This window comes from Musca vetustissima, unplaced genomic scaffold, assembly GCF_032173495.1.
Source record: "Musca vetustissima isolate MV318-11 ecotype Yass unplaced genomic scaffold, APGP_CSIRO_Mvet_v1 utg6361, whole genome shotgun sequence".
NCBI lineage: Eukaryota > Metazoa > Arthropoda > Insecta > Diptera > Muscidae > Musca > Musca vetustissima.
The window spans coordinates 123,950-147,941 of NW_026880425.1; the positions used below are offsets into that span (position 1 = coordinate 123,950).

General features: G+C 34.7%; 1 protein-coding gene across 1 annotated transcript; it reads right to left on the minus strand.

The window, feature by feature from the left end:
- Nucleotides 1-16,416: 16,416 nt before the first annotated feature.
- Nucleotides 16,417-23,476, minus strand: LOC133326019 (uncharacterized). The gene is made up of 5 exons (XM_061534696.1): nucleotides 23,260-23,476; nucleotides 20,158-20,232; nucleotides 19,645-20,053; nucleotides 17,719-17,855; nucleotides 16,417-16,800 (listed from the first exon to the last, which is right to left on the minus strand). Exons 1-5 carry the CDS (start codon nucleotides 23,408-23,410, stop codon nucleotides 16,478-16,480), a joined length of 1,095 nt encoding a protein of 364 aa, XP_061390680.1. The 5' UTR covers nucleotides 23,411-23,476; the 3' UTR covers nucleotides 16,417-16,477.
- Between the last annotated feature and the right edge of the window lie 516 nt (nucleotides 23,477-23,992).

A 23,992-nucleotide genomic window follows, 5' to 3' on the forward strand; every position in this document is an offset into this window, starting at 1 on the left:
GAAATTTGTGAAAATCGCTTCAGATTATGATATAGCTCACTTATATAATAGTTTTATTCGGATTTTTAAATAGTCCCAATGTCTGTTCGACTGAGACAAAATTTTGAAATGCGTACCAAAAGTTCATTGAGACTTGGATCAAATTTTGTGCGGATGTGACGAAATTTAGCATAGCGTAATAAATAGTGCAGGATATTTAGATATTTAAACCCGATTGGTTCTAAATTCAATTGCAACGAACTTTTGCGCGAAATTTATCAATTTTTATTGAAACCAGTTTAAATAAATCAACATATTCCCAACGTTAGCGTACTATATTGACACTAGAATTTCAATTTCAGACTAATTCTACACAAGTAATCAGCGTTTCTCCAATTGATATGACATTTTACACAGCGAGCTGTACTTCAGTTTCGAAAGAGGGACTCGGAAAAAAAGTGGCTGTCGGTGTTGCCGACAGATGGTATATACCCCCAACCTACGAGTTGCGGAGATCAACGGAATTACCGTCGAGGAGAGCATCTTTATACCCTTCACCACACTGTGGTACAGGGTATTATGTATTTGTGCATATGTTTGTAACAGGAATACAGAAACGAGATAAATCCATGGTTCCTTTTAAGATATGCATATAATCACATTCTGAGTCGATTTATCCGTCCGTTTGTCTGTCCGTCTCGTAATGTTTAATTGTAAACAAAGTACAGGTCGCATTTATAAATCGATTTGGATGAAAATTGCTACAGCTCATTTTTTTGGTCCAAGCACGAACCCTATTGAAGTTGGTGAAAATCGGTTTAGATTTAGATATAGCTCCCATATATATTTTCGACCGATTTTATGTAAATGGTGCACCAGACCCTATATTACGTTCGATTTGCACGAAATTTTGCATGGCATACTGAATTGAGTCTAGAATGAGGTGTGCTACGTTTCGTGAATATCGGTTCAGATTTAGATATAGCTCCCATATATATTTTCGTCCGATTTTATGTAAATGGTGCTTTAAAAGGCCCAATGCTAGGCTGATTTACACAACATTTTGCCTGAAGTTAATATAACTCACCAGAGGGTGAGTTTCGTTGAAATCGGTTCAAATTTATGTATAGCTTCAATATATATATATATATATATTTTCGTCCGATTCAAAGTAAATGGTGCATCAATTGACACGAAATTTTGCAAGTCGTTACAAATTGAGACTAGAATGACGTTAGAGTAACTTCGGGTAATGTGGACCACCATTTTCTTTTTTGATATTGTGGGCGTAACACCGGTAAAAATAAAAACAGATTGTTTTCACAACATAGTAGATTTGTTGGCTAAATATATTCCCGGTCAAACATTATATATATTTGTCTATAAAAATGTTGTTGCATTCTATTTCAAAAAACTCTAAACTGCGAATAAAAATAACTTGGCGGGTAATGTGGACCAGTATGTGTGGGTAATGAGGATCAGTGTGTTAAATGTAGGTAGTGGTTTGGTTGTGATAAATTTCAATTTATTGCACTCTTGGGTAACAATCAATGCAAAAATATATGGGTTTATACTTTGGAATAGCCCCAATTTAAGGGTACCGCCCCATTTCCGGTATTTTGAAGGACTTTGCTTCATTATCCAACCGAAGCACCTGTAATTTCTCATATCGAGTTTTCAGAGGATAGAATACCTCCTCGCATATGAAATTCGTCCATGTTTTGAAATCGTCCTGGTTAAAAGGTCCTACTTTTTTATAGTGGTCCACATGAACCGACATTGAAAATTTTTATTTAAAAAAATTTATCGGCTTCAAAAAGGAATAAAAATTAAAAATCGCCGATTGTAATTGCAGCTAAACGTATATTTTTGTTAAATAAAACAAGAAAACCACATAACTTCTTTATATTCGACTATTGTGCAAAAACGTTCGACTATTGCGGTAAAAAATGTTAAAATCACACTTTTGCAATCAGAGCTACATTTTCTACCACTAAATTTTCAACATTGCAATTATTTATTAAAAACCAAGTTTTATGTTTGTTTTCACTAATTGGGAAAACAGGCGGCATTGACATATTTCAAGCATTTTCTTAGATATGGAGGAGTGGTTCACATTAGACGCATAGTCCACATTACCCGAAGTTACTGTATTGAATTTTGTTTAATGTGTGTGTGTCCGTGTGTCCGACTGAGATTTTGCACATTACGCTATTTAGAGTCCTTCTTTCACTCAGACAGACCTGTCTAAATGACATGAAATTTAGCAAAGGTTGCGGAATGTCATGTGTATTCATTGATGTTAGTCGGTTCACATATAGATAAAGATCACTATGTAAGTTCGTCAAATTTCATGTTAATGTTACTTCGAAAGGCGATATCTGTTGAGGGTATCACATAGTCGGTCCAGTCCGACTTTACTACTTTCCTTGCTGGTTTTAATTTATTTTTCATTTTTTTTTTTTTAATTGTGAGATTGTGGGTGAGATACCTGAGATATGGACCAATATAGGAGATAATTAACCTAGATCTATATTAAGTATAGTATTACGGGCTGCCATGTTTAGATCACACATCAAAAAATTATCATCTATGGGGAAGAACCAGCAGAAGTTGCCGTATGGGTCCAATTTTTAAAAATTTTACATGTTTGGTTAAAATATTATTATTTTATACAGTTTTGTTTATCGGATACCCCCAATGTACCCCAATGTACCAGATGGATTGGATCGATATTGCGCATATTCGAACTTGATTTATGTGTGGAAGAAATATTACGATGTGAAATGTTTGGATCAAATTGATTACTTACTTTGAAAATTATGGTGCGCACCAGCCATCAATACAGATGTACCTTTGCAAATCGACAACAAATTTCTGAAACGGATTTGGACCAAACACACATGGGGTCTATAGTCGATATTTCGATGAGACATGTTTCCATCGCATAAAAGTTTATATGTCTATATATATATATATATACATATATATAAATTACGTGTATGTTCGTGATCGCTAAACTCAAAAACTACTGCACCGATTTTGACAATTGTATGTACAGGCTCTATGGGGCGTGAGGAGTGTTTAGGTGTAGTTTGAAGTTCATCCGACAGATGGCGCAATATTTATTATTATTTTTTTGTTTGTGCAACGTAACTCAAGAACTACTGCACCTATGGGGCGTGAGGAGTGTTTCTGTTTAATTTTAAGTTCGTCCCACAAATTGCGCGCTATACTCAAGAACTACTGCACCGATTTTGACCAAATTTTATGTATTTGCTCTATGGGGCGTGAGGAGTGTTTCTGTTTAATTTTAAATTCGTCCCACAGATGGCGCGCTATATAGCTTCTTTGCGTTTTGCCCGATTAAAGATTGGGTGCCGAATTGATGCAATTCTGATAGGGCAAAACAACGTTTGCCGGGTCTGCAAGTTATCCATAAAAAATCAGCTAAAATGCAGTAAAATTATGTTCGGCTGATTCTCCACCACTAAAGAAAACTTGAACCGGTATTCATTAGAATACCGAAAATTAAATGTTAAGCTCAAATGCAATCAAACGGAGTAGTGTAGTCGGACAGGCCTCCAATATGATTTTGCGTATAAAGATGTAGAACCCTTTAAAAATTTTAGTATATCATCCATATATATTTCCTATTACGCAAACAGAATTAATAACAGTTTTATGATCAACCGTCCCAATTTTGTACATTGGAACAATATACATCCCATAAAATGCAAATTTCATAATCTTTCACACAAAAGACTTGGTCCATTTGACTGGCTACGGATTGTCTTAAAAAATCATTTTTATTCCTTTTCAAAATAACCTTCCATGTGTAACATTTCATAATATTCGGGCTTCGGAAAAAATGTACAAAATAAAGTTGTTGGCCCAGTTGTTCCCCTATATATAAACCAATCATTACCAACATTCGAAAAGTCATAATAATTAGTCCATAACCTTACAACATAGTTGTGTATGGTATACAAGTAATACCAGTTTTAGATATTGGTGTTTCGACGTCTTCATAAGCCCGTTTATACGACCTATTAATAATACAATTGAACGCGGAACACTTTTAAATTCCAAGATGGGGGACCTAACGTCCAATATTATATTGATCATTAATGCACTTTTGTGTTTTGATAGGCTTCTCCATATTCATTTAACCCTACGGTCAATAACCGGGTACATTTGTACCTTTTTTTGAATAAAAATGCTGTAAAATGTTTAATAATGGAGATATTTGGATCAAATTTTGAGGAATCATTCTTGAGGTATTTTCACACATTATCGAAGAAAAAAATTATAAATATTTTCCATTTTTATAATTTTTACAATTTTTTAAAGTTATTACCTACGTAGATCAATAACCGTGGTACATTTGTACCCATCCAAAGATAGCTCTGTAACTCATTAAAAAATTGGACTATCGTGAGGTTTTTTGTTTTAATTAGTCTATGCGGATCTAGTCTAGATGTAGGAACTCAAAATGATATATACATTAAAATAATATATATTTAAATCCATGCTTAAATGATAATCTATCTAAAACAATCATAGTAAATTCGTTATAGCTTTCGAACGGGTTAATCTTTTTTAGTTATTTTTTTATTGGGATCTCATTTAGGTGTTCCTCAAACCTTCTGCAAATTTTTGTGGCCCTAGACAACATGGGGCCATCAGGGCGACTCGTGGAAGTCTGAAACTACCCTGGTTTTCCTTTGGTATACAGAGACAAAAACAATGATTATTGTCCGTAATTATCCAATTATTCTTCATACTGGGCCTGAAACTTTTTCTATAATCGAATTAGTCTGATTTATTACAATCATAAATTGGCGTTAATATATAAACTATCATTAAATAACGTATTAAAGTATTAAATAGTGTTAAAAATGTGCCAATCGCAATCTTTAAACTCATAAAATGTGAATAATTGGCAATAATAATTGTTTTAGTCCATGTATACCAAAGGAAAACCAGGGTAGTTTCTGACTTCCACGAGTCGCCCTGATGGCCCCATGTTGTCTAGGGCTACAAAAATTTGCAGAAGGGTTGAGGAACACCTAAATGAGATCCCAATAAAAAAATAACTAAAAAAGATTAACCCGTTCGAAAGCTATAACGAATTTACTATGATTGTTTTAGATAGTTTATCATTTAAGCATGGATTTAAATATATATTATTTTAATGTATATATAATTTTGAGTTCCTACATCTAGACCAGATCCGCATAGACTAATTTAAAACAAAAAACCTCACGATAGTCCAATTTTTTAATGAGTTACAGAGCTATCTTTGGATGGGTACAAATGTACCACGGTTATTGATCTACGTATACTTTTTCGGTTATTGACCGTAGGGTTAATGTAGTATTCACGCCAATTAGGATTTGTATTATAACACGATTTGAATATCCATATTCGTTGGACGATTTGTAACGTCGTTGTCCCCAATTATACATACAGCGTTGCTTTCATACTATTTCCAATATGTTTGAGGGATATTTTTTATTTACAGTTATCATGAAATTGAAACTTATACATTATTTCAAAAATTTCACCATTTCATAAAGAAACCCGATTTCTTTAAATTGCCTATAATACAAATTTCCCTGAATGGTAGAGAGACCACAATTACATTTAATGTACATATTTTCGCGGCAAACTAACATTTAAGCCAAAATAAATTCTTAAATAATGATAATGTTATTAGCAATCAATGGCCTGTCACGTTTCTCACAACGAGCAGAGCAAACCAAAGCCAATACTGATGACGAGAAGAATAACGGCTACGATGTTAACGTTGGTGACCGAAACTGTATGAAAAAAGTTGAATTTCTTCAAAAAGCTTCAATGATACAACTAATGGTATCCTGATTTGTATCCGCTTTTCTTTATGTTTCTTATTCTTTTTCTTTATTCTTCGTCGATTTTTAAACAATATTCCTTCCACCGTAGATTGTCTTTGTTTCATGCATTTACTGATTGGTTGCTTGCTTATACATACTTCGTTTCCTTTTTAGTTTCGTACTGTTGTTGTGTTTTTATTTCTCTTTTTGACAATAAAATAAAACGTACATTTATTGCAATTGTCATTGCTGGCATGGTAGCAATTTTATTCTAAGCAGCAGCAGCAGTAGCAACAGCAAGTACGACGATGACGATGACGACCATTGCAGTAATTCCTCTTGGAATGCAATCAAGCGTTAATAGTTACGATATAAAATGTATTTCCATTCCAAATAATTTCGATGACAATGGGAGGATGTTCGATAAACCCACTCTCTCTCGTTCGTTCATTCGCCCGCTCCATATTCTTCTATTGGTATGGCAGGACATTCCCCTCCGTATTGGACAAATATTGTTATGTTTGGCCATCCAGCACCACCAGCTGTGTGGAAGCAATGTCGCTTGGCATGTTGAAGACATGAACGACATTTTATGAAAGTTTAATACAATTTGCATATCCTTAAAAGCAATTCGATTTGGTCAATGAAGATAGAAGAAGAATCCGAAGCAGAGGAATAAGGTCGACAAGAATCTGGTCAACGACAAATGAAGTGATTTTAGTCAATGTGCAATTTACAATGGCACACCAACCGACACACTCAGACATATTCTATGTCTATCGAAAAGTTCGATCACATTTATAGAGGTCACACGGAGGTTTGCCAAACTGACTGACGAATGTTTGCAACAAAACTTTAGATAAATATAAACGATCAATTTAAGTTATCGATTGAAGTAATATAATTTTGAAAATTGATTTCAAATTAGAAAAAAAACCGTATGGTTTTTGATAAAAAGCGGACGGAGGTGACTATTATCCAACACCAATATGGGAATGTATGTTTATACCCTACACAACTATTTTGTCAGGGTATTATAGCTTTGTGCAGCCCCAAAAGTTTGTAACGCCGCGAAATATTGGTCCTAGACCCACCTTTAAGTATACCGATCGTCATATCTCGACTAGCTTAGTCGATCTAGACATGTGTGTCCGTCCGTCCGTCTGTCCATTATAATTTGTAAACACGATACAGGCCACAGTTATGGACCAATCTTCACGAAATTTTGGCCAATGAAGACCCCTATTGTTTTTGGTAAAGATCAGTTAATATTTAGGGGATGAAATGGACCAAATACTAAATTTTTGTCGGTTTTTCTGGTCGTTCCAGAGGCCGCAATTATGGCGCGAACATCGCGAAATTTTACATGGAGAAGGGGATCGGACCAAAGAATAAGCATGCCTGTTTTGATAAGGATCGGTCAATATTTAGCGGGTCAAATGGACCCCGACTTTTGTGTGAAAAATTAGAAATTTTGTATTCTATTGCCTATATATTTGCCCCTGAAGGACATATACCCGAGAAGTTGATTGTATATCCAAGAATAGTGGTTGACCTTTAAATTAATACCAATTATAGGGTCGTACGTACTCAGATGTGGGAGTTACACTTAAATATTTACAGGTGCTTACGTACTGAGATATTATTTAGTAACCCATTACCACACTAGAGGGCGGAAATATGGCGCTGGTCGCTCTGAAATTTTCCAGTTGTGTTCAAGGACAACGCCTAGTATTTTCGGCGATGATCAGATAATAATTTTGGGATGTAGTGGACCGAAGACTTAATTTTTTGTGTTTTTTTTTTAGTCGATCTATAGGCCACAATTATAAGCCGAACATCACAACACAACCCACGGTGAAGGGAATCTGGACAAGTAATTAGAATGGATGTAATGAATATTATTAATATTCAGTGTAAGGTAGAGGTGCTGTTGACCTCTAATCGGGCAAGAGGGTGCAAATATCACGAAATATTGCCCAGACTCAAAATAAACATCCGCAGAAAGTTAGAGTTCCGTGGAAGTTGTGTAGGGTATCGTATGGTCGGCCCCGTCCGACTATACTGCTCCGCTCACTGGTTCTTATTTTAACCTAGTATTAATTTGAGGGAAAAAAATTCATTATTTTTTCGCCAGATGGCTACTGATAGATTTCTCGTAAAGTATCGATCAAATAATTTCAGATTTATGCTCGTTGGAAGGGTGACATTTCGCAGTAAAAATAATTTATTTGTTTTTGTTTGGTGCATTCAGTTGTGAGTTATTGGGTGTTAAAAATAGAAATGAACAAAGAGAAAATTCGGTGCAATTTACAGTTTTTCTTTGACAAATGCAAGCCAAGCGGCTAAAATTGTGAATGGTGTTTACGGTTAAGATACTGTATCAGCCAATTATGTGTAATTTTGGTTTCGTATATTCCGTTTGATGTTTAAGATGCACATCCCACAGGCAGGCCGGCCGTCGAAAATGTCGATAAAACCGAAGAAATGATCGAGAAATGCCTTTAAAATGGCAACAAATCATACAACGGTGCGTATAATTATATAGAAATCTATACCTAAACCCAGACCTATTGAAAGCAAAATTGGGTTTTAAAAATTCCCAGGGTCAATATGGAATTCGGTGCGAAATTTCGTCTTATCGGACGAACCTTGGATATTTAGAGCACTATTGTAAAATCTTAAAAAAAAAAATATATATATATATATATATATATATATAACCAGTGAGCGGAGCAATATAATCGGACGGGGCCGACCTTACACATTCACCACGGAACTCTATCATTCTGCGGATGTTTGTTCCGAACCTATTTCGTGATATTTGCACCCTCTTGCCCGATTAGATGTCAACAGCAACTCTTCCTTACTCTGACATATATTCCGAATATTACTAATATTTATTACAACCCTTCTAATTACTTGTACAGATTCCCTTCACCATGAGTTGTGTTGTGATGTTCGGCTTATAATTGTGTCCTTATAGGACGACTGGAAAAAAAGAACAAAAAAAATTAGTTTTCGGCCCACTTCATCCCAAAATTATTATCTGATCATCACCGAAAATTATAGGCGATGTCCTTGACCACAACTGTAAACTCATGGAAAATTTCAAAGCGATCTGCGCTATATTTCCGCCCTCTAGTGTGGTAATGGGTTACTAAATAATATCTCAGTACCTAAGCACCTGCAAATATGAAAGTGTATCTCCACATCTGACAATATAATTTGTGTCGATATAAAGGTCAACCTCTCCTCTTGGATATAATCAACTCCTCAGGTCTATGTTCTTCAGGGGTAAATCTTTGCGCCCTAGAATACAAATTTGGTCATTTTTCACACAAAAGTCAGGGTCTATTTGAACCGCTAAATACTAACCGATCTTTATGAAAACAGGCATGCTTATTATTTGGCCCAATCTCCTTCTCCATGTAAAATTTCGCGGTATTCGGACCATAATTGCGGCCTTTGGAGCGACCAGAAAAACCGACAAAAATTTAGTAGTTGGTCCATTTCATCCCCTACATTTTTTGTCAATGTCGAAAGGGTTCCGAATAAATGAGGTTAGGCCAAATTTCATCAATATAGGTTCATGTTTAGTAGACATATCCTCCATATAAAGCTCCCACTCCATTTGATATATTTTCATGGTCTTAAGTGTATTTTCGCATTGCAGGTTCTTCTTCACAGAAATTTTACAATGTAAATCTATGTTTTGACTCCCACGTCCATTTTCGTTATTAAAAAACAAGTGAAAAAGCGTTAAGTTCGGCAGGGCCGAACTTTGGATACCCTCCACCATAGATATACTGACAGGTACTTGAAATGAAAATGTAGGGAAAATACCAAAAAGTGGACCTATACCGACATTTCTACAACGCGATTATGTAAACCATAATGTGAACCATTTTCCAGAAAATTTTGATTTCATCCAACCTGTGCCTATCTTATTATTTCTTCCAGGTTCGAAGATGTGGACTATCGGTCCACTCCTTCTGATACCTCCCATACAGGGGCTAGGCCTAAATGCGGGTAATAGTTCATTATCGAACCTTACGTTCTAGCTTTATCTCGATATCTTCTGCAGGTTAAATGGTTACGACAGACTCTTAGAACCAAACCAAAAAGGCGGAACAAATTAGATAACTCTTTTAATATAAAAAAGGGGGTTATATGGGGACTACCCCAAAAAGGAGGTGAATATAAATAATTTTTGTTAGGGAGATTTTTTACCATATACGACTACAAAATACCAAATTGCAGCGAATTCGGTTGAAAAACGCGCTCAAGAACCCCAAAATACCGAATATTGGGGATACCCTTATATGGGGGCTATCCGAAAAAATGGACCATAATTTTTTGTGGAGAAATTTTGTACCTATTAAGAACTCAAAATACTAAATTACAGCCAATTCAGTGGAAAAATACGATCAAAACCCCCAAAATACTGAAAATTAGGAGGTGCCGTTATATGGGGGCTACCAGAAAAAGTGGACCTATACTCATAATTTTTTGTGGAGACATTTAGTACCCAATAAGAATTCAACGTACAAAATTTCAGCGAATTCGGTTGAAAAACACGGTCAAGAACCCAAAATACCGAAAATTTGGGAGTACCCTCATATGGGAGCTATGCCTAAACGTGCACTCTATCTCAATTCCTTCAGAAGATAGTGTGATTACAACAGACGGACGGACGGACATGGCTAGATCATATTAGAATTTTAATCTTATCAAGAATATACTTTATAGTGTCGGAAATGAATATTTCGATGTGTTACAAACGAAATGACAAAATTAATATACCCTCCATACTTTGGTGGAGGGTATAAAAACATAGCCAAATTTTCCAAATAAATGTCTGTTATTATGTATGTCGCTTTCTCAGGGGATAAGAAGCCCCCTGGTAGACAATGAACACCCTTTTTGGCATAGATCCCATATAAGAGTCGTGAGTGTATTTTACCCAAATTTTGCTCATCAGATACGAACACCAATTTTTCTTTTATAAAACCTGGCGAATCTGGATTTGCTTCAACTCTATGTATTTATAGGTAAAAATTCTGGGATCACAGTTTTAATACATATATCATCTAGGGCAGGGAGAATCTAGGATCTTCAGTGTCTGTGTATAAATTCGACATCCTTTGGGTACTGATTTTTCAGATGTCGAGGGTTCACACACAACCTCAAAAAATTGAATCAAAATTGACTGATTTATTATATACAGGATCCTTGGGAGTCTTTTTGGTTCTTATTTTCTTGAACGGTAAACTGAATACCACAAGACGACATTTTTTGACCTTCACATATTCCTCAAGGTCCTTCACATAGGTCCTCAAAAACATGAATTCGCTATTGGAATGTTTTCATCGTCCCTTTCCCCTAATACTTGTAATTTGTAAAATAAAGCAGGCATATCAAATGACCTTAATTTCACACAATTAACTTCAAATTTAAATACATTAAAATTTATTCGTAGTAGATAAGTATCCCTTTTTGACTTTTTAACTTTAAATTATTTTGCTGATGTTACGAAGATGTTACATCTGGTCCCATTAAAGTTTTCATATAAATTCCCTTGTAATGGTATGTCCTTGGATATCTATTTCTCAGTTTTTTTTTTCTTTGACATTAATAAATGAGAATTTTAACTTCTAACAGAAAGAAGGCAACCTATGAACGAATAACCAGTAGCATTTGGTGTTTTTGTGTTGGGTTTGTTGTTTGAGTACAGGCATGAGTTTGAGTTTGAGGAAGTGGTGATTTGTAAAACTTGGACTAAATAAACAGACATAAATTTGTTGACATAACAAATTGTCGTTTTGTATTTGTATTAGTTGGGCCATTCTCACACCTTCGGTTTTGATTCCCTTTATTCAAATCAAATGTACGGGGCACACCTGTTTATTTCGTGAAAATTATTTAATTAATGAATTGACGGAAAAGGGAAACATTTCTTTCTGCCGTTATGGGTTATATTTGGAATGGTTTTATACATCCTACACAAAGGATGACTACACCAAAGAAATATAAGAATGATTATTTTTAGTCAAAAAACTGAATATACATACCTATATGACAAATGAAATATTATGGAAATCAATGTAATGTAAGTCCAATGACCCATTCAGACATAACTGGTAATGAATTAGATTTTTATGGCTAAGATTTGTGTAATTAAAATGACACCTAGGAGAAATTCAAATCACTTTGGTGTTGATTTTCCTTATTAAAACAAGTAAAATCTGTCAGTCGGTGTTGCAGTAAGGTGTATACTGAGGGTATATGGCATATGTAGTATTCACTAATCATGACCATTGCATTCCATTTTGGTTAAAGAGTTTAGGTGTATCACTGTCTAATGTATAGCACTATGGAGCTGGAGCCATTTTTATTAATTTTATGATCGATATATAAATAGAAGGAGTGGATCGAAGCATGTAAAAATATTACGTTATGCGAAAAGTTTCGATGAAATCGGTTACTCCCCATGGAACAACCACCAGCAACCAGTCAGGCATACGGACATTTGTAAATATATTCCAAATTGTAATGCTGTGGGAGTAGAACATTCCTCGTGGGTATGAAAGTCCTGAAGAAGTTTTTGATGTAAGTTCAATAAGAAAATCTAAATCTATTTATTTACTGCTATTTCAGGTTATTTTTCAAGCGTAATGTCTTCAGTCAAATCTAATGAGAAATATGATTGTATAAGATATATCCTCTTTTTATCATGAATACATGTGCGTCTTTTTCGTTCTTATTTTATTGAACCGCAAACTAAATACCGCAAGACAGGATTTTTGAACTCTATATATTCTAGAAAAATTTCGATAATATTCTACAAGAATGTAGTTTGTGGATATTGCGATAGAGCTCGCAATATTTAGGATGTTCATTCCGGATTCTTGTGGAGTGAACTACATATTTTTAGAAAATGGTCAATAAACATTGGTGACCAAAAATAAAGCAACAAGAATTGCAAACTGAATAAATGATCTGTAACTTTTTTGAAAATTTTTTTGAAATTTATAGTGTTTTCAGAAATAAATAGGTTATTTGTTCACTTAAAAAAAAAAGTATAAACACAAAATTTATTTTAAAATAAATAATATTCTATGGAAAACTAAGTAGACCCAATTTCTGCTTGGTCAAAACTAACACATCTTTTTAATTTTTTTTCTTTTAAATAATTAAATTTAGGTAGTAATCGACATCGTAACCATTATTTTTGATTAAGGCACTACACATACGAATTAAATTAAATCTATAAAACGCTCTATTTGAGAGTTGGACATACTATTCCTCGTATAGCTATCGTATGTAATAGGATAAAGCCAATCGGTGAAGATCTTCCTTATTTTTTAACTTAGTTTGTGGTCAAAAATAGGCGATTAATAAAATAAAATAAAAGTTCCTCCATATTGTTAATGTTTGTGCGAAGTCAATAATCCTAGTTCATACGAGAATCAAACATGTACTCTTTCTAACACCGTTGGAATTTTCGGATTCCGGTGTTCCAGTGAGGGGTTATCATGCCCGCCATCAAAAATAAGGACATTTCTTTGATAACAAAAAACAACAACAAAAATTTTTTGTACATTATTTTTCTTCCTTTTTAAATCTTCAAATATATATGTGCAAAGTTACAAACCTTAACATGCATTGGTATTCATTTACCAGATCATTTAAAATCTTAAAAGTAAATCGAGAATGGGGGGGGGGGGTTTCCCTTAATATTGAATTTTGTTTGTGCTTTTGAAATGAACAAAGTACCCGATTTACAACTGAAAAAAACAACACGATATCTTAATTTTTGAAAAAGTTATGAGGCATTTATTTGCAAGATTAGTCGCTTTAGTTTTGGCCACCACCTAAAACCAGTACGGAAGGTAGTAAAGTCGGGCTGGGCCGACAATATGATACCCTCCATATATATTCTACAATGTTCAATTTAAATATGTGACCTTTATCTATATGTGAAAGGACTATCATCAATCCATACACATGCCTTTCTGCAGCCTATGCTAAATTTAATTTCATTCGGGCAGATTTAGAGTCGTTTGCGTACATTGGAACAAATTTATGTAAATCGATTTATAGCACACTTGATACACGCTTTTCGGTAATCCGCACTGCTCAAAATTTAATCTCAATCTGACACCCGTTCGAAATATATATGGATGCTATGTTTGCATCTGCACCAATGTCAAAAACGTTATTCAAGTCTCAATTTGAGTTAAGGTAAATTTTGCACAACAAAATTTACACCATTCGCAATTTTATCTGCTTGGCTTGTATTTTCGCCATTGTCAAAGAAGAACTATAAAATGTTCCGAATTTTCTCTTTTTTCACTTCCATTTGTAACACCCTTAACTCACAATTGAATGCTCCAAACAAAAGTACAGTACAGCCATCTGTCGAAAAAATAGTAGATTTATTTTTCTCCAAACTAATATGAATATATCTAAATCTGAACCGATTTCAAGGAAACTTAACAGAGGTTAATTTATATTAACTTCAGTATTCATTGTACAAAACTGTGTGGCAATCGGACAAACTTTGGGTCTTGAGTGCACAATTTACATAAAAAAACATATGGGAACTATATCTAAATCTGAACCGATTTGCACGAAACTTAACATACATTATTCTAGACTCAATTCAGTACGCTACGCGTGCAAATCGAAAGATATATAAGCTTTGGTACACACTTTACATAAAGCGAAAATATATATGGGAGCTATATCTAAATCTGAATTGATTTTCAGGAAACTTTACACACACATTAAATTCAGTATGCTATGCCAAAATTTGTGCAAATCGAAAGATATATAAGGACTTTGGTACACCCTTTACTTAAAATCGGGCGAAAATATATAAGGGAACTATATCTAAATCTGAACTGATTTTCAGGAAATTTTACACACATCATTAATTAATTCACACATCTTAATTCAGTACGCTATGCCAAATTTCGTGAAAATCCGATCATAAATGCGACCTGTACATTGTTTAAAATTTAAATGGACAGACAGATGGACGTGTATTCATAAATCAACTCAGAAATTGATTGATCAGAAACATATGCACAAATACATAATACCCTGTACCACAGTGTGGTAAAGGGTATAAAAAGTCTTAGGTGTAGGGTGTCAAATACTTGGTTATAATAAGGTAATAAAGTTTCTATCTTTATAAAAATACAGTCCAAAACAACTGCAACTGTATTGTTAGAATTGTAATTGTAAACTAGTACCCACTAGATGTCACTGCGGATAAAATTAAAATAAAAAGCTTACATTGCATACTCTTAGGCGCAATATCAAAATAATTGATCAGTTTCACCTTAGTTTTCTGTTTTAATAGATCACTAAAGTTTAGAATTTCCGATTCTTAAATATTTTTGCCCTTCAATGGTCTTTATGACCTCCAACATAAACTGAAGGGTATATTAAATTGGACATTATGCTCATTATGGCCTCTAACATAAACTAGAGGGTATATTAAATTTATAATTGCCGTTTGAAACATATCGAAAGATCTGTCGGAGACCCTATAAAGTATATATATTTTTGATCAAAATAAAATTCTATGTCGATTTAGCCTATCTCAATATTTAAGAAGAGCTTTGAAATTTTGCACTGACATTGCCAATACTCCTATGATGTGTGGTATTGCAAATGTGGTATATTGATCGACGTTTTTGTTATAACTCCTATATGATCTTACTGCTAATTTTCAGCGTTTTAAATATGTTAATCGCATATTCAAACCGAATGGGCTGTAATTTGACTTACCGGGGTTTTAAAGGCTTACATACACTTATGAAGAAACGTATTATTATAGGACCAAGGTTCGGCATTATTCACATATTCCGAACATATCAAAAACAATTTGTGTCGTTCTTGGACAGAACTAAAATGTCATGAAAAATTTTATAAATATCGGTCCATGTATTTTGTATAAAATTTATAATAGGCAGACGGCGACACATAACATAATTGATTCACGTATTACAGATATAATATAGAAATAATAAAACGTTTAATACATTTAAACCTGGAGGCATATAATTCAAAGTCATTTATTAATCCATCTGCTACGCATTGTAATTCAATTTGTCCTCAGTTCTGCCAATGAAAAAAAATATTTTTTATAATTCTTATTTATCGATAACATCATTATTTTCTGTCTTCTGTGTTATTTATAATCCCTTTTCACATGCTTATTCCCAAGGTTGAATACAAAGAAAAGGAGTTTTTAATGATCTAAATAAATCTTAAAAGAAAAAATAAACATGCAACAATGCTCCAACAAAAAAAGGAAAATGAAACTTTTTAATGTTTATTTCTACGGAAAAGAAAATAAATGATGCCTGACATGAATCAATATTTTCAACAAGAACACCATGAATAAATTGCTCTAACTTTATAACATCACTCAAGATTTCCTTTTAATTCCCATTTCCAATAAACAACAACATTAAGGTTATAATCCTTTTTTATTTTTATTTCTTTTTTTTTATACAAAGAAAAAACGAAACGGACTTTTCCTTTGGGAAATTTATTTATATTTACATGACATGGCATAGGACGTTTAACATCTGATTGTCAATCATCCCTTCAAAGTCAATTCATGCCAACTGACGATCAAATTCCTTGATGACATATTCAAACTTTTTAATGGTATATTCCACATCCTTATCCGTAATCTGATGATATAGCACAATGCGTGCATATGCCCAGTCACGGGCACTGACCTTCAATACAATGCCTCGGGCACCATCCTCCTCGCCAGTGACTACACCATCCGCCAGTTCCTGTGGCGTTACTGTACCCAGACGTTTGGCAAACTCATCGGCAGTTACTTTGGGATTAACCATATGAATCAACAGAATGTTTGAGTGCACATTGGCTAGGTCAACGGAAATGTTGGGGCTGTGTAGATTATGGAGAGCTAGACAAAAGGAAGTAAAGGGAAAAAGCAACAAAAAAGAAATAATGTTACAAATGAAATGCAAAGGGAAAAATATATAACATACAAATGCACCAGTACACACACTCACAGAGGAAATGAAAAAATCGTGGAACAAAAGAAATCTAGAGGATAGACAAAAAACGAAAGAATGAGCAAAACTCGTCGGCATAACGAATTGCAATTCAAGTACAAAAATACGTCATTTACTGCAGTTTATTAGCAAATAAACGAGTCATGTTTGAAAATGCGGGAATTTGGGGTTGTGTCAAGGGTTTGAGACTACGTCAAACCGAGGTATCACAAGAGAGTCACAACCAAATGTGTTTTCCCCATCTCAAGATATATTTTTATGGCAAATAGGAAACCAAAATTGTCGAAGGGTGATACAATCCTGCTGTCCATCCTCTTTTAATGGACTTGCAAAAATATTTCTTCTTATAAAGGATTTCAGCTATTTTCTCAATTTCTCTTTTTTATACGCTTCATCAGGACAACCAAGAAGTAAAAGCGAGATAAAAACAACCGGCAGCAGCAGTAGAAGGAACAATAACGAAATGGTGAATAATGTTTAGAGTAAGTGTGTTATGGTACAAAGTGCCACTTTAGGCAGTTTATGAAACAGTGAAGTATGCCCACACACAAACACACACACACAACACACCGCTACAACAAGTTTGGTTCTTACAACTAACCATGCAAATGGGAATGGATAAACGGATGAATGCATAAACCTTTGTAAAGACAGATACAGCAAACGGACAGATGAAGTTATGGGGTTGCTGAGACAAATGAAGCTGCTTACCAACCAGGCTCCAAGGTGTGATAGGATATATTGTGTAGCCCTGTGAGAGTGTGTGTGTGTGTTTGTGCGTTCGTTCGTCTTTTTTTATAAATTACCTTCTGCGATACGTTTTGTTCTTTGATGATCATCATTCAAGCGTGGAACAATTGTCTCAAGAGCCACTAAGCCGGCAGCAGCTAGTACACCGCATTGTCGCATGCCACCACCCAAAACTTTACGCAGATGACGAGCTCTGTAAGATACATATAAACAACACAACGTGAATATGTAAATATATATACAACACCGTAATATATGAGAAAATCCACTAGAAGGACCATCGGTCATCAAGCTCAAATTCGTCTATGTATATAGAATAGCTCAATGCCCGTATATGGCTATAGAAGAGCTCAATAACCTATATGGCTAAAGAAGAGCTCATGGTCTTCTTCTATGGCTATAGAAGAGCTCAAGGTCTTCTATGGCTATAGAAGAGCTCAAGGTCTTCTATGGCTATAGAAGAGCTCAAGGTCTTCTATGGCTATAGAAGAGCTCAAGGTCTTCTATGGCTATAGAAGAGCTCAAGGTCTTCTATGGCTATAGAAGAGCTCAAGGTCTTCTATGGCTATAGAAGAGCTCAAGGTCTTCTATGGCTATAGAAGAGCTCAAGGTCTTCTATGGCTATAGAAGAGCTCAAGGTCTTATATGGCTATAGAAGAGCTCAAGGTCTTCTATGGCTATAGAAGAGCTCAAGGTCTTCTATGGCTATAGAAGAGCTCAAGGTCTTCTATGGCTATAGAAGAGCTCAAGGTCTTCTATGGCTATAGAAGAGCTCAAGGTCTTATATGGCTATAGAAGAGCTCAAGGTCTTCTATGGCTATAGAAGAGCTCAAGGTCTTCTATGGCTATAGAAGAGCTCAAGGTCTTCTATGGCTATAGAAGAACTCACGGTCTTCTATGACTATAGAAGAGCTCAAGGTCTTCTATGGCTATAGAAGAGCTCAAGGTCTTCTATGGCTATAGAAGAGCTCAAGGTCTTCTATGGCTATAGAAGAGCTCAAGGTCTTCTATAGCCATAGAAGAGCTCAAGGCCTTCTATGGCTATAGAAGAGCTCAAGGTCTTCTATGGCTATAGAAGAGCTCAAGTTCTTCTTAATCCATAGAAAGGTATTCTACGTCACAGAAGAGCTCATAGATAGTACAATGTCTTCTATGTCATAGAATAGCTAAAGTTCTTCGTTGGTCATAGAAGAGCTCAAGGTCTTTTTTGGTCAGAGAAGAGCTCAGGGTCTTCTTTGGTCATAGAAGAGCTCAAGGTCTTCTTTGGTCAGAGAAGAGCTCAAGGTCTTCTTTGGTCAGAGAAGAGCTCAATGTCTTCTTAGGTCAGAGAAGAGCTCAAGGTCTTCTTTGGTCAGAGAAGAGCTCAAGGTCTTGTTTGAAATTTGAAGTGCTTGAGGTCATCTATGAGCTTTGATAGCCAAGCTAATATTTGGAGTGATTTTATACCTTAAAAGAGCTCAAGGTGTTTTATGCAAGATTTCAGATCTTTCTCAATCATAGAAGAGCTCAAGATCTTCTTTGACCATACATCTCTAGCAAAGGATAGTTATATTTTTCATTTATAGGCGGACAAAAATTGTATCGGAAACCAAATATGATGGCTTCTATCTTGTTAATGAATTAAATTCGTTGAATATATCTTCATTTTTTAGTCTTTACAAATCTCCTTGCATTGGAAACGTCTCAAATATGTGCGAAACATGAGACGTCTTAAACACATTATGTAGGTGTGTATGTATGTACGACCCTTAGGGGAACTAAATAAAGCGTTTGAAAGGAGTTAACAAATAATCATTAGTCACATGACAAAACGACACCTTTAGGATTACTACATTTAATCGTTACCCTCTAAAGTAATTGTTCTACTTTTTCGCTTCTTTTTTGCTATGGCTTCTTGGCAACATAAACCTCCCCGAAATGCCACCCCACCTAGCAGGTGCCTTAAAGCATTATGCACCAAACACAACAACAACAATACTTACTCCTTAATGAATGTTTTATTGCCGACCAATACAGAACCCACCGGTGCCGACAGTCCTTTGCTCAGGCAAAAGCACACCGAATCGAAATCTTTGGTTATGCGCGACACGGGCACCTTCAAATATGTAGCTGCATTAAAAATGCGAGCACCATCCATATGCAGGGCAATGCGTTTGCCATTTGTCTTGGCCGGATCCTTACATATTGCTGCCAGTTCATCTAACCACTCCAGCGGCAGAGCCTTACCACCACACATGTTATGGGTATTCTCTACGACGACCAGCGCCGTAACAGGTTCGTGACAATCATCGTAGAGTCGTAACTTATGCTGCATTTCCTTGAGACAAAAGGTGCCATCGGGTTTGTTTTTTATTGTAGCTAATTGCACGCCAGCAATTTGTGCGGCTCCCGCTAAACAAGGAGAAGACGAAGAAGTTCAATTTAATGGAGAAGTGATAATTAATGTCTCGAAAGGTTACTGGGAGAAGGTATTTCATTATAACGCTCCTACTTACCTTGTTCGTAAAGGAATGTGTGAGAAATGTCACCAACGATAGCTTCGGTGCCGCGACGATGGCAATGAACCATAACTGGAATAGAGAGGGAAGTAGAAAATAAAACGGTAATAAAAACGATAAGATGTAGTGTTAGAAAATAATTCATTGTGAGGTTAAAGTTCATTAGCCAGACAAAGGAACGACAATAAAATTAATTACTCTGTGTAAAATGCTAAAAAATTCTTTGGGGGTTTCATTTACATTGGTGTAATTAAAGAAAAAATAGATTTCAAAATTGGACATTTTTCACAATGGACATCGATGGCTGCAATCACATTATCAATATCTTGAAGGCTTTAGCCGCATTTTCCAGCGGAAGAGGCTGTTATTTGACATTATTCGGTACATTTATTCAGAAAATGATCAAAATACATCAATTTTGCTACATAGCCTCCTCATACAGGTCCCGGCCATTTTTCGTATTTTGAATTTTTCACCGAATTTTCTATAATTTGGCATTTCGGTTTTTTGAACAAATTTCAGAAAAATTTTGATATAGACCCATTTTTGACACAACATCACTATATAAAGTTACGGGCTCTTTATATATATTTTAATGCCCGAGGTACATATGTGGTCCATAGAATGTAAATTTTGAAAGTTTCATATAAAAATTTAACTCCGCGTATACTATGATTCAAAATTTTATACACAGATGTAGTCAATGTATGACAATCGTTATATCAATTAGAATCGTTATATCCAGGGACGTACGCAGGGGGCGGAATTCCATTCGTAAAATTCAGAAATTTCAGAAATATTCTACATCCGGAAAATTCCGGAATCCGGAAAAGGCCAGAATACCTATAATAAAGCAAATACCTAAAGTTATGCCTATATTAATATTTTCTTCTGGGCAGATTTATGACCAATGATATCCTAAAATATCAAATGAGACCTAATTATGTTGTCTGGAATCCTCAAAATACCAAATGTTGTCTGCACGTAAACATTTCCTGATATTGATATTTTTGGTAGGAACATTTGACCATTAATTGGCCAATTATCCAATTTGTTGCAAAAATGAATTTAAAATACCGAAAAATTAGGGTATCATTATATGAGAGCTACCACGAAACGAGGGAAATTTTTACACACATTATAACAAAGAATCCAATATATGAAATTATAAAAGAAATCGGGTGAAAAATATATCCCAAATAATTAAAATGTGGAAATTCGGAGTCTCTTTTGAATGGAGACTTTACCTAAAACCGAATCGATTTAATGAATATTTTGGTTATCGTTATATGGGAGCTATACGTGGATCGATAAATCCTAATTTAGAATATGAGCATATCGAAGAATATAGCCGCCAATTTCTTCGGTGAAGCTGCTCATGTGGTGATTGTTGATAGGGCGGGCAATTCTGAGTTATACACCAATATGCTTACCTGAAGTCTTCGGATAACTTCGTAAAACGAAGAAGGGAAACGAATCATTGTGTAGTATCACAAATCGGCTCAAACTTATTCATTTTAAACCGGGAAAAAGTGTAAACTTCCTGCCGCCGTACATCCCTGCCTTGAGACCAAATTTTGTATTTTTGTTCTTTCTACACATGGCGGCCGAACTTTTTAAACACTCCACCATAAAGCAGATGATAATTACTTTAGACTGGAAAATGCGTCTATCACTATCAAAAAGCATAAAATAGGGCGACACCATAATATGGGGGCTATAACCAACCATGAACATATTTTGCAAATTATTTGCGAATAAGTTGTTCACCTCCACCCCAACAATGATCCTAACTCCAAATTTCAGAATTCCAGCTCTATCGGTTTACCCAAATCCAATTTGTACTAAATTTAGTAACATTTAGTACATATAAGTACGAATTTCCAAAACTTCCTACATACCCCATTTTCTAAAGTGATCCTAACTCCAAATTTCAGAGTTCCAGCTCTATCGGTTCACCCAAAAATTCAAATTGTACCAAATTTAGTATCATCCATACGCCAATCCTACACTCCAGCAGTAATCTTATTTCCAAATTTTAGTGTTCCAGCCTTATTGGTTCTCCTATATCCAATTTGTACCAATTATATTACTATTTAGTAATTTTAGTGCACTTAAGTAAAACAGTTGCAAATATTAATGTTAATTTAAAATTTCAAGAACCCTTTGGTACATCTATTCTACACCACATTACTGACCCACATTCCAAATTTAAGAGGACTAGCTCTACCGGTTCGCAAAATACAAATTGCACTACATTTAGTACTTTTCGTGCCGTTCTAGTACGAATTTCTAAAAACCCAGCCTTATCTGACACCTTTTGACTAAAAGTGACCCTCACACCAAATATCAATGTTGACGAATCGTTAAGTCAGTCAGTCAATCACTTTATTTTTTAATTAGTATAGATTACAATAGCTATCGTGGGCCAGTGCTTCCGGCCTACCGATTTTTTTTCACACAAAAATGTATTTTTCCAATACAATTTTTCGTATTGAACCTGCAGGACCCCTCCCTCGAAATGAAACCCTATACGTGGCATTCTAAAAAAAATATTTTTAGGTGTTGAAAACAGATTGCCAAATTCAATATATGATATATCTTATGGTGGAAGGCAATATATGTCACATTTAGTTACAAATATTTTTTTCTGGACGTATTATTAAAATAATTTCTAAACAAAAAATTACGGCGGAACGTTTAATAACAAATAATATTATTTTAATATAATATTTAAATAACAATCTGACGATTTTGAAATAACTCAAATAAAAGTTCTAGATTTTGAATGATTTCTTTCATGTACTGCATTTGAAAGATATAATACGTCACATCAACATTTCAGGTTAAAGACACCGATTATTAATTCTTGTTATTCTGTTAATGTTTAACAAAATTAATTTGTTTATTAGAGATATCTAATTAAAAAAATATATAACCATATACGTAATAACAATCAAACTGGTTTAAAAATACTAAACAAAATAAATCCAAATATACTACAATATCTTCCTAATATAACATCCCCACGTCTTAAACCAATCTACAATCTTTAAGCGTGCATATACAAAACCAAAAATGATAATTGTTACTACTTACTTGCCAATAAATTCGCCATAGTACCACTGGGTACAAACAAGGCAGCTTCCTTTTCGAATAGCTGTGCAGCGGTTTGTTCCAATTTCAAAACGGTTGGATCTTCACCATATACATCATCACCCACCACGGCATCGAACATGGCCTGACGCATTTCTTTTGTCGGCAAACTAACTGTATCCGAACGAATGTCGACAACATAGTTGGCAGACGACGGCGAAGTTGACTTGGATTGTGACATTTTTCAATTGAATTCTAATGGCAGCTACAGTTGGCTACTACTACTACTACACAAAGAAATGAAAAATAGAAAAATAAAATAAATTAATTTACATAAATGAAGCATTCCAGCAATTCGTTCGTTCATTCATTGACAAGTATAACCACTTATGGTTATGGGTTGCTCAGTTCAGTGCGGATATCTAATTATAAATATTTCCATTTCTACGATAAATGTCTTTTGAAGTGCAGTCATTCATTCAATCAGAGTGGTTGGTCATGGAAATGTTTAAATTAGTTTTTTGTTTTTATGCGAGACATTGAGAAGTTCGATTTTGTTTTAAATGTCTTACAATTTAACATTCTTAAACAGAATTATAGGACATAAAAATTAAAAACAATTGCAGTGATCGTATATATAAAAAATATTCAAAAACATTCGTCATTATAAAATTATTTTACATAATAAAAAAATAAAATGCAAAGAATAATTTTAAGTGAGGAAAGTCAGGCGGAG

Excerpts from the sequence above, each read along its gene's own strand:
- LOC133326019 (XM_061534696.1), bottom strand. The coding sequence starts at position 23,410 with ATGCGTCAGGCCATGTTCGATGCCGTGGTGGGTGATGATGTATATGGT. Across the intron at positions 20,233-23,259 it reads TATGGCGAATTTATTGGCAA|TTATGGTTCATTGCCATCGT; the intron begins GTAAGTAGTAAC and ends TCTCTATTCCAG. Across the intron at positions 17,856-19,644 it reads AATAAAACATTCATTAAGGA|AGCTCGTCATCTGCGTAAAG; the intron begins GTAAGTATTGTT and ends TGTATCTTACAG.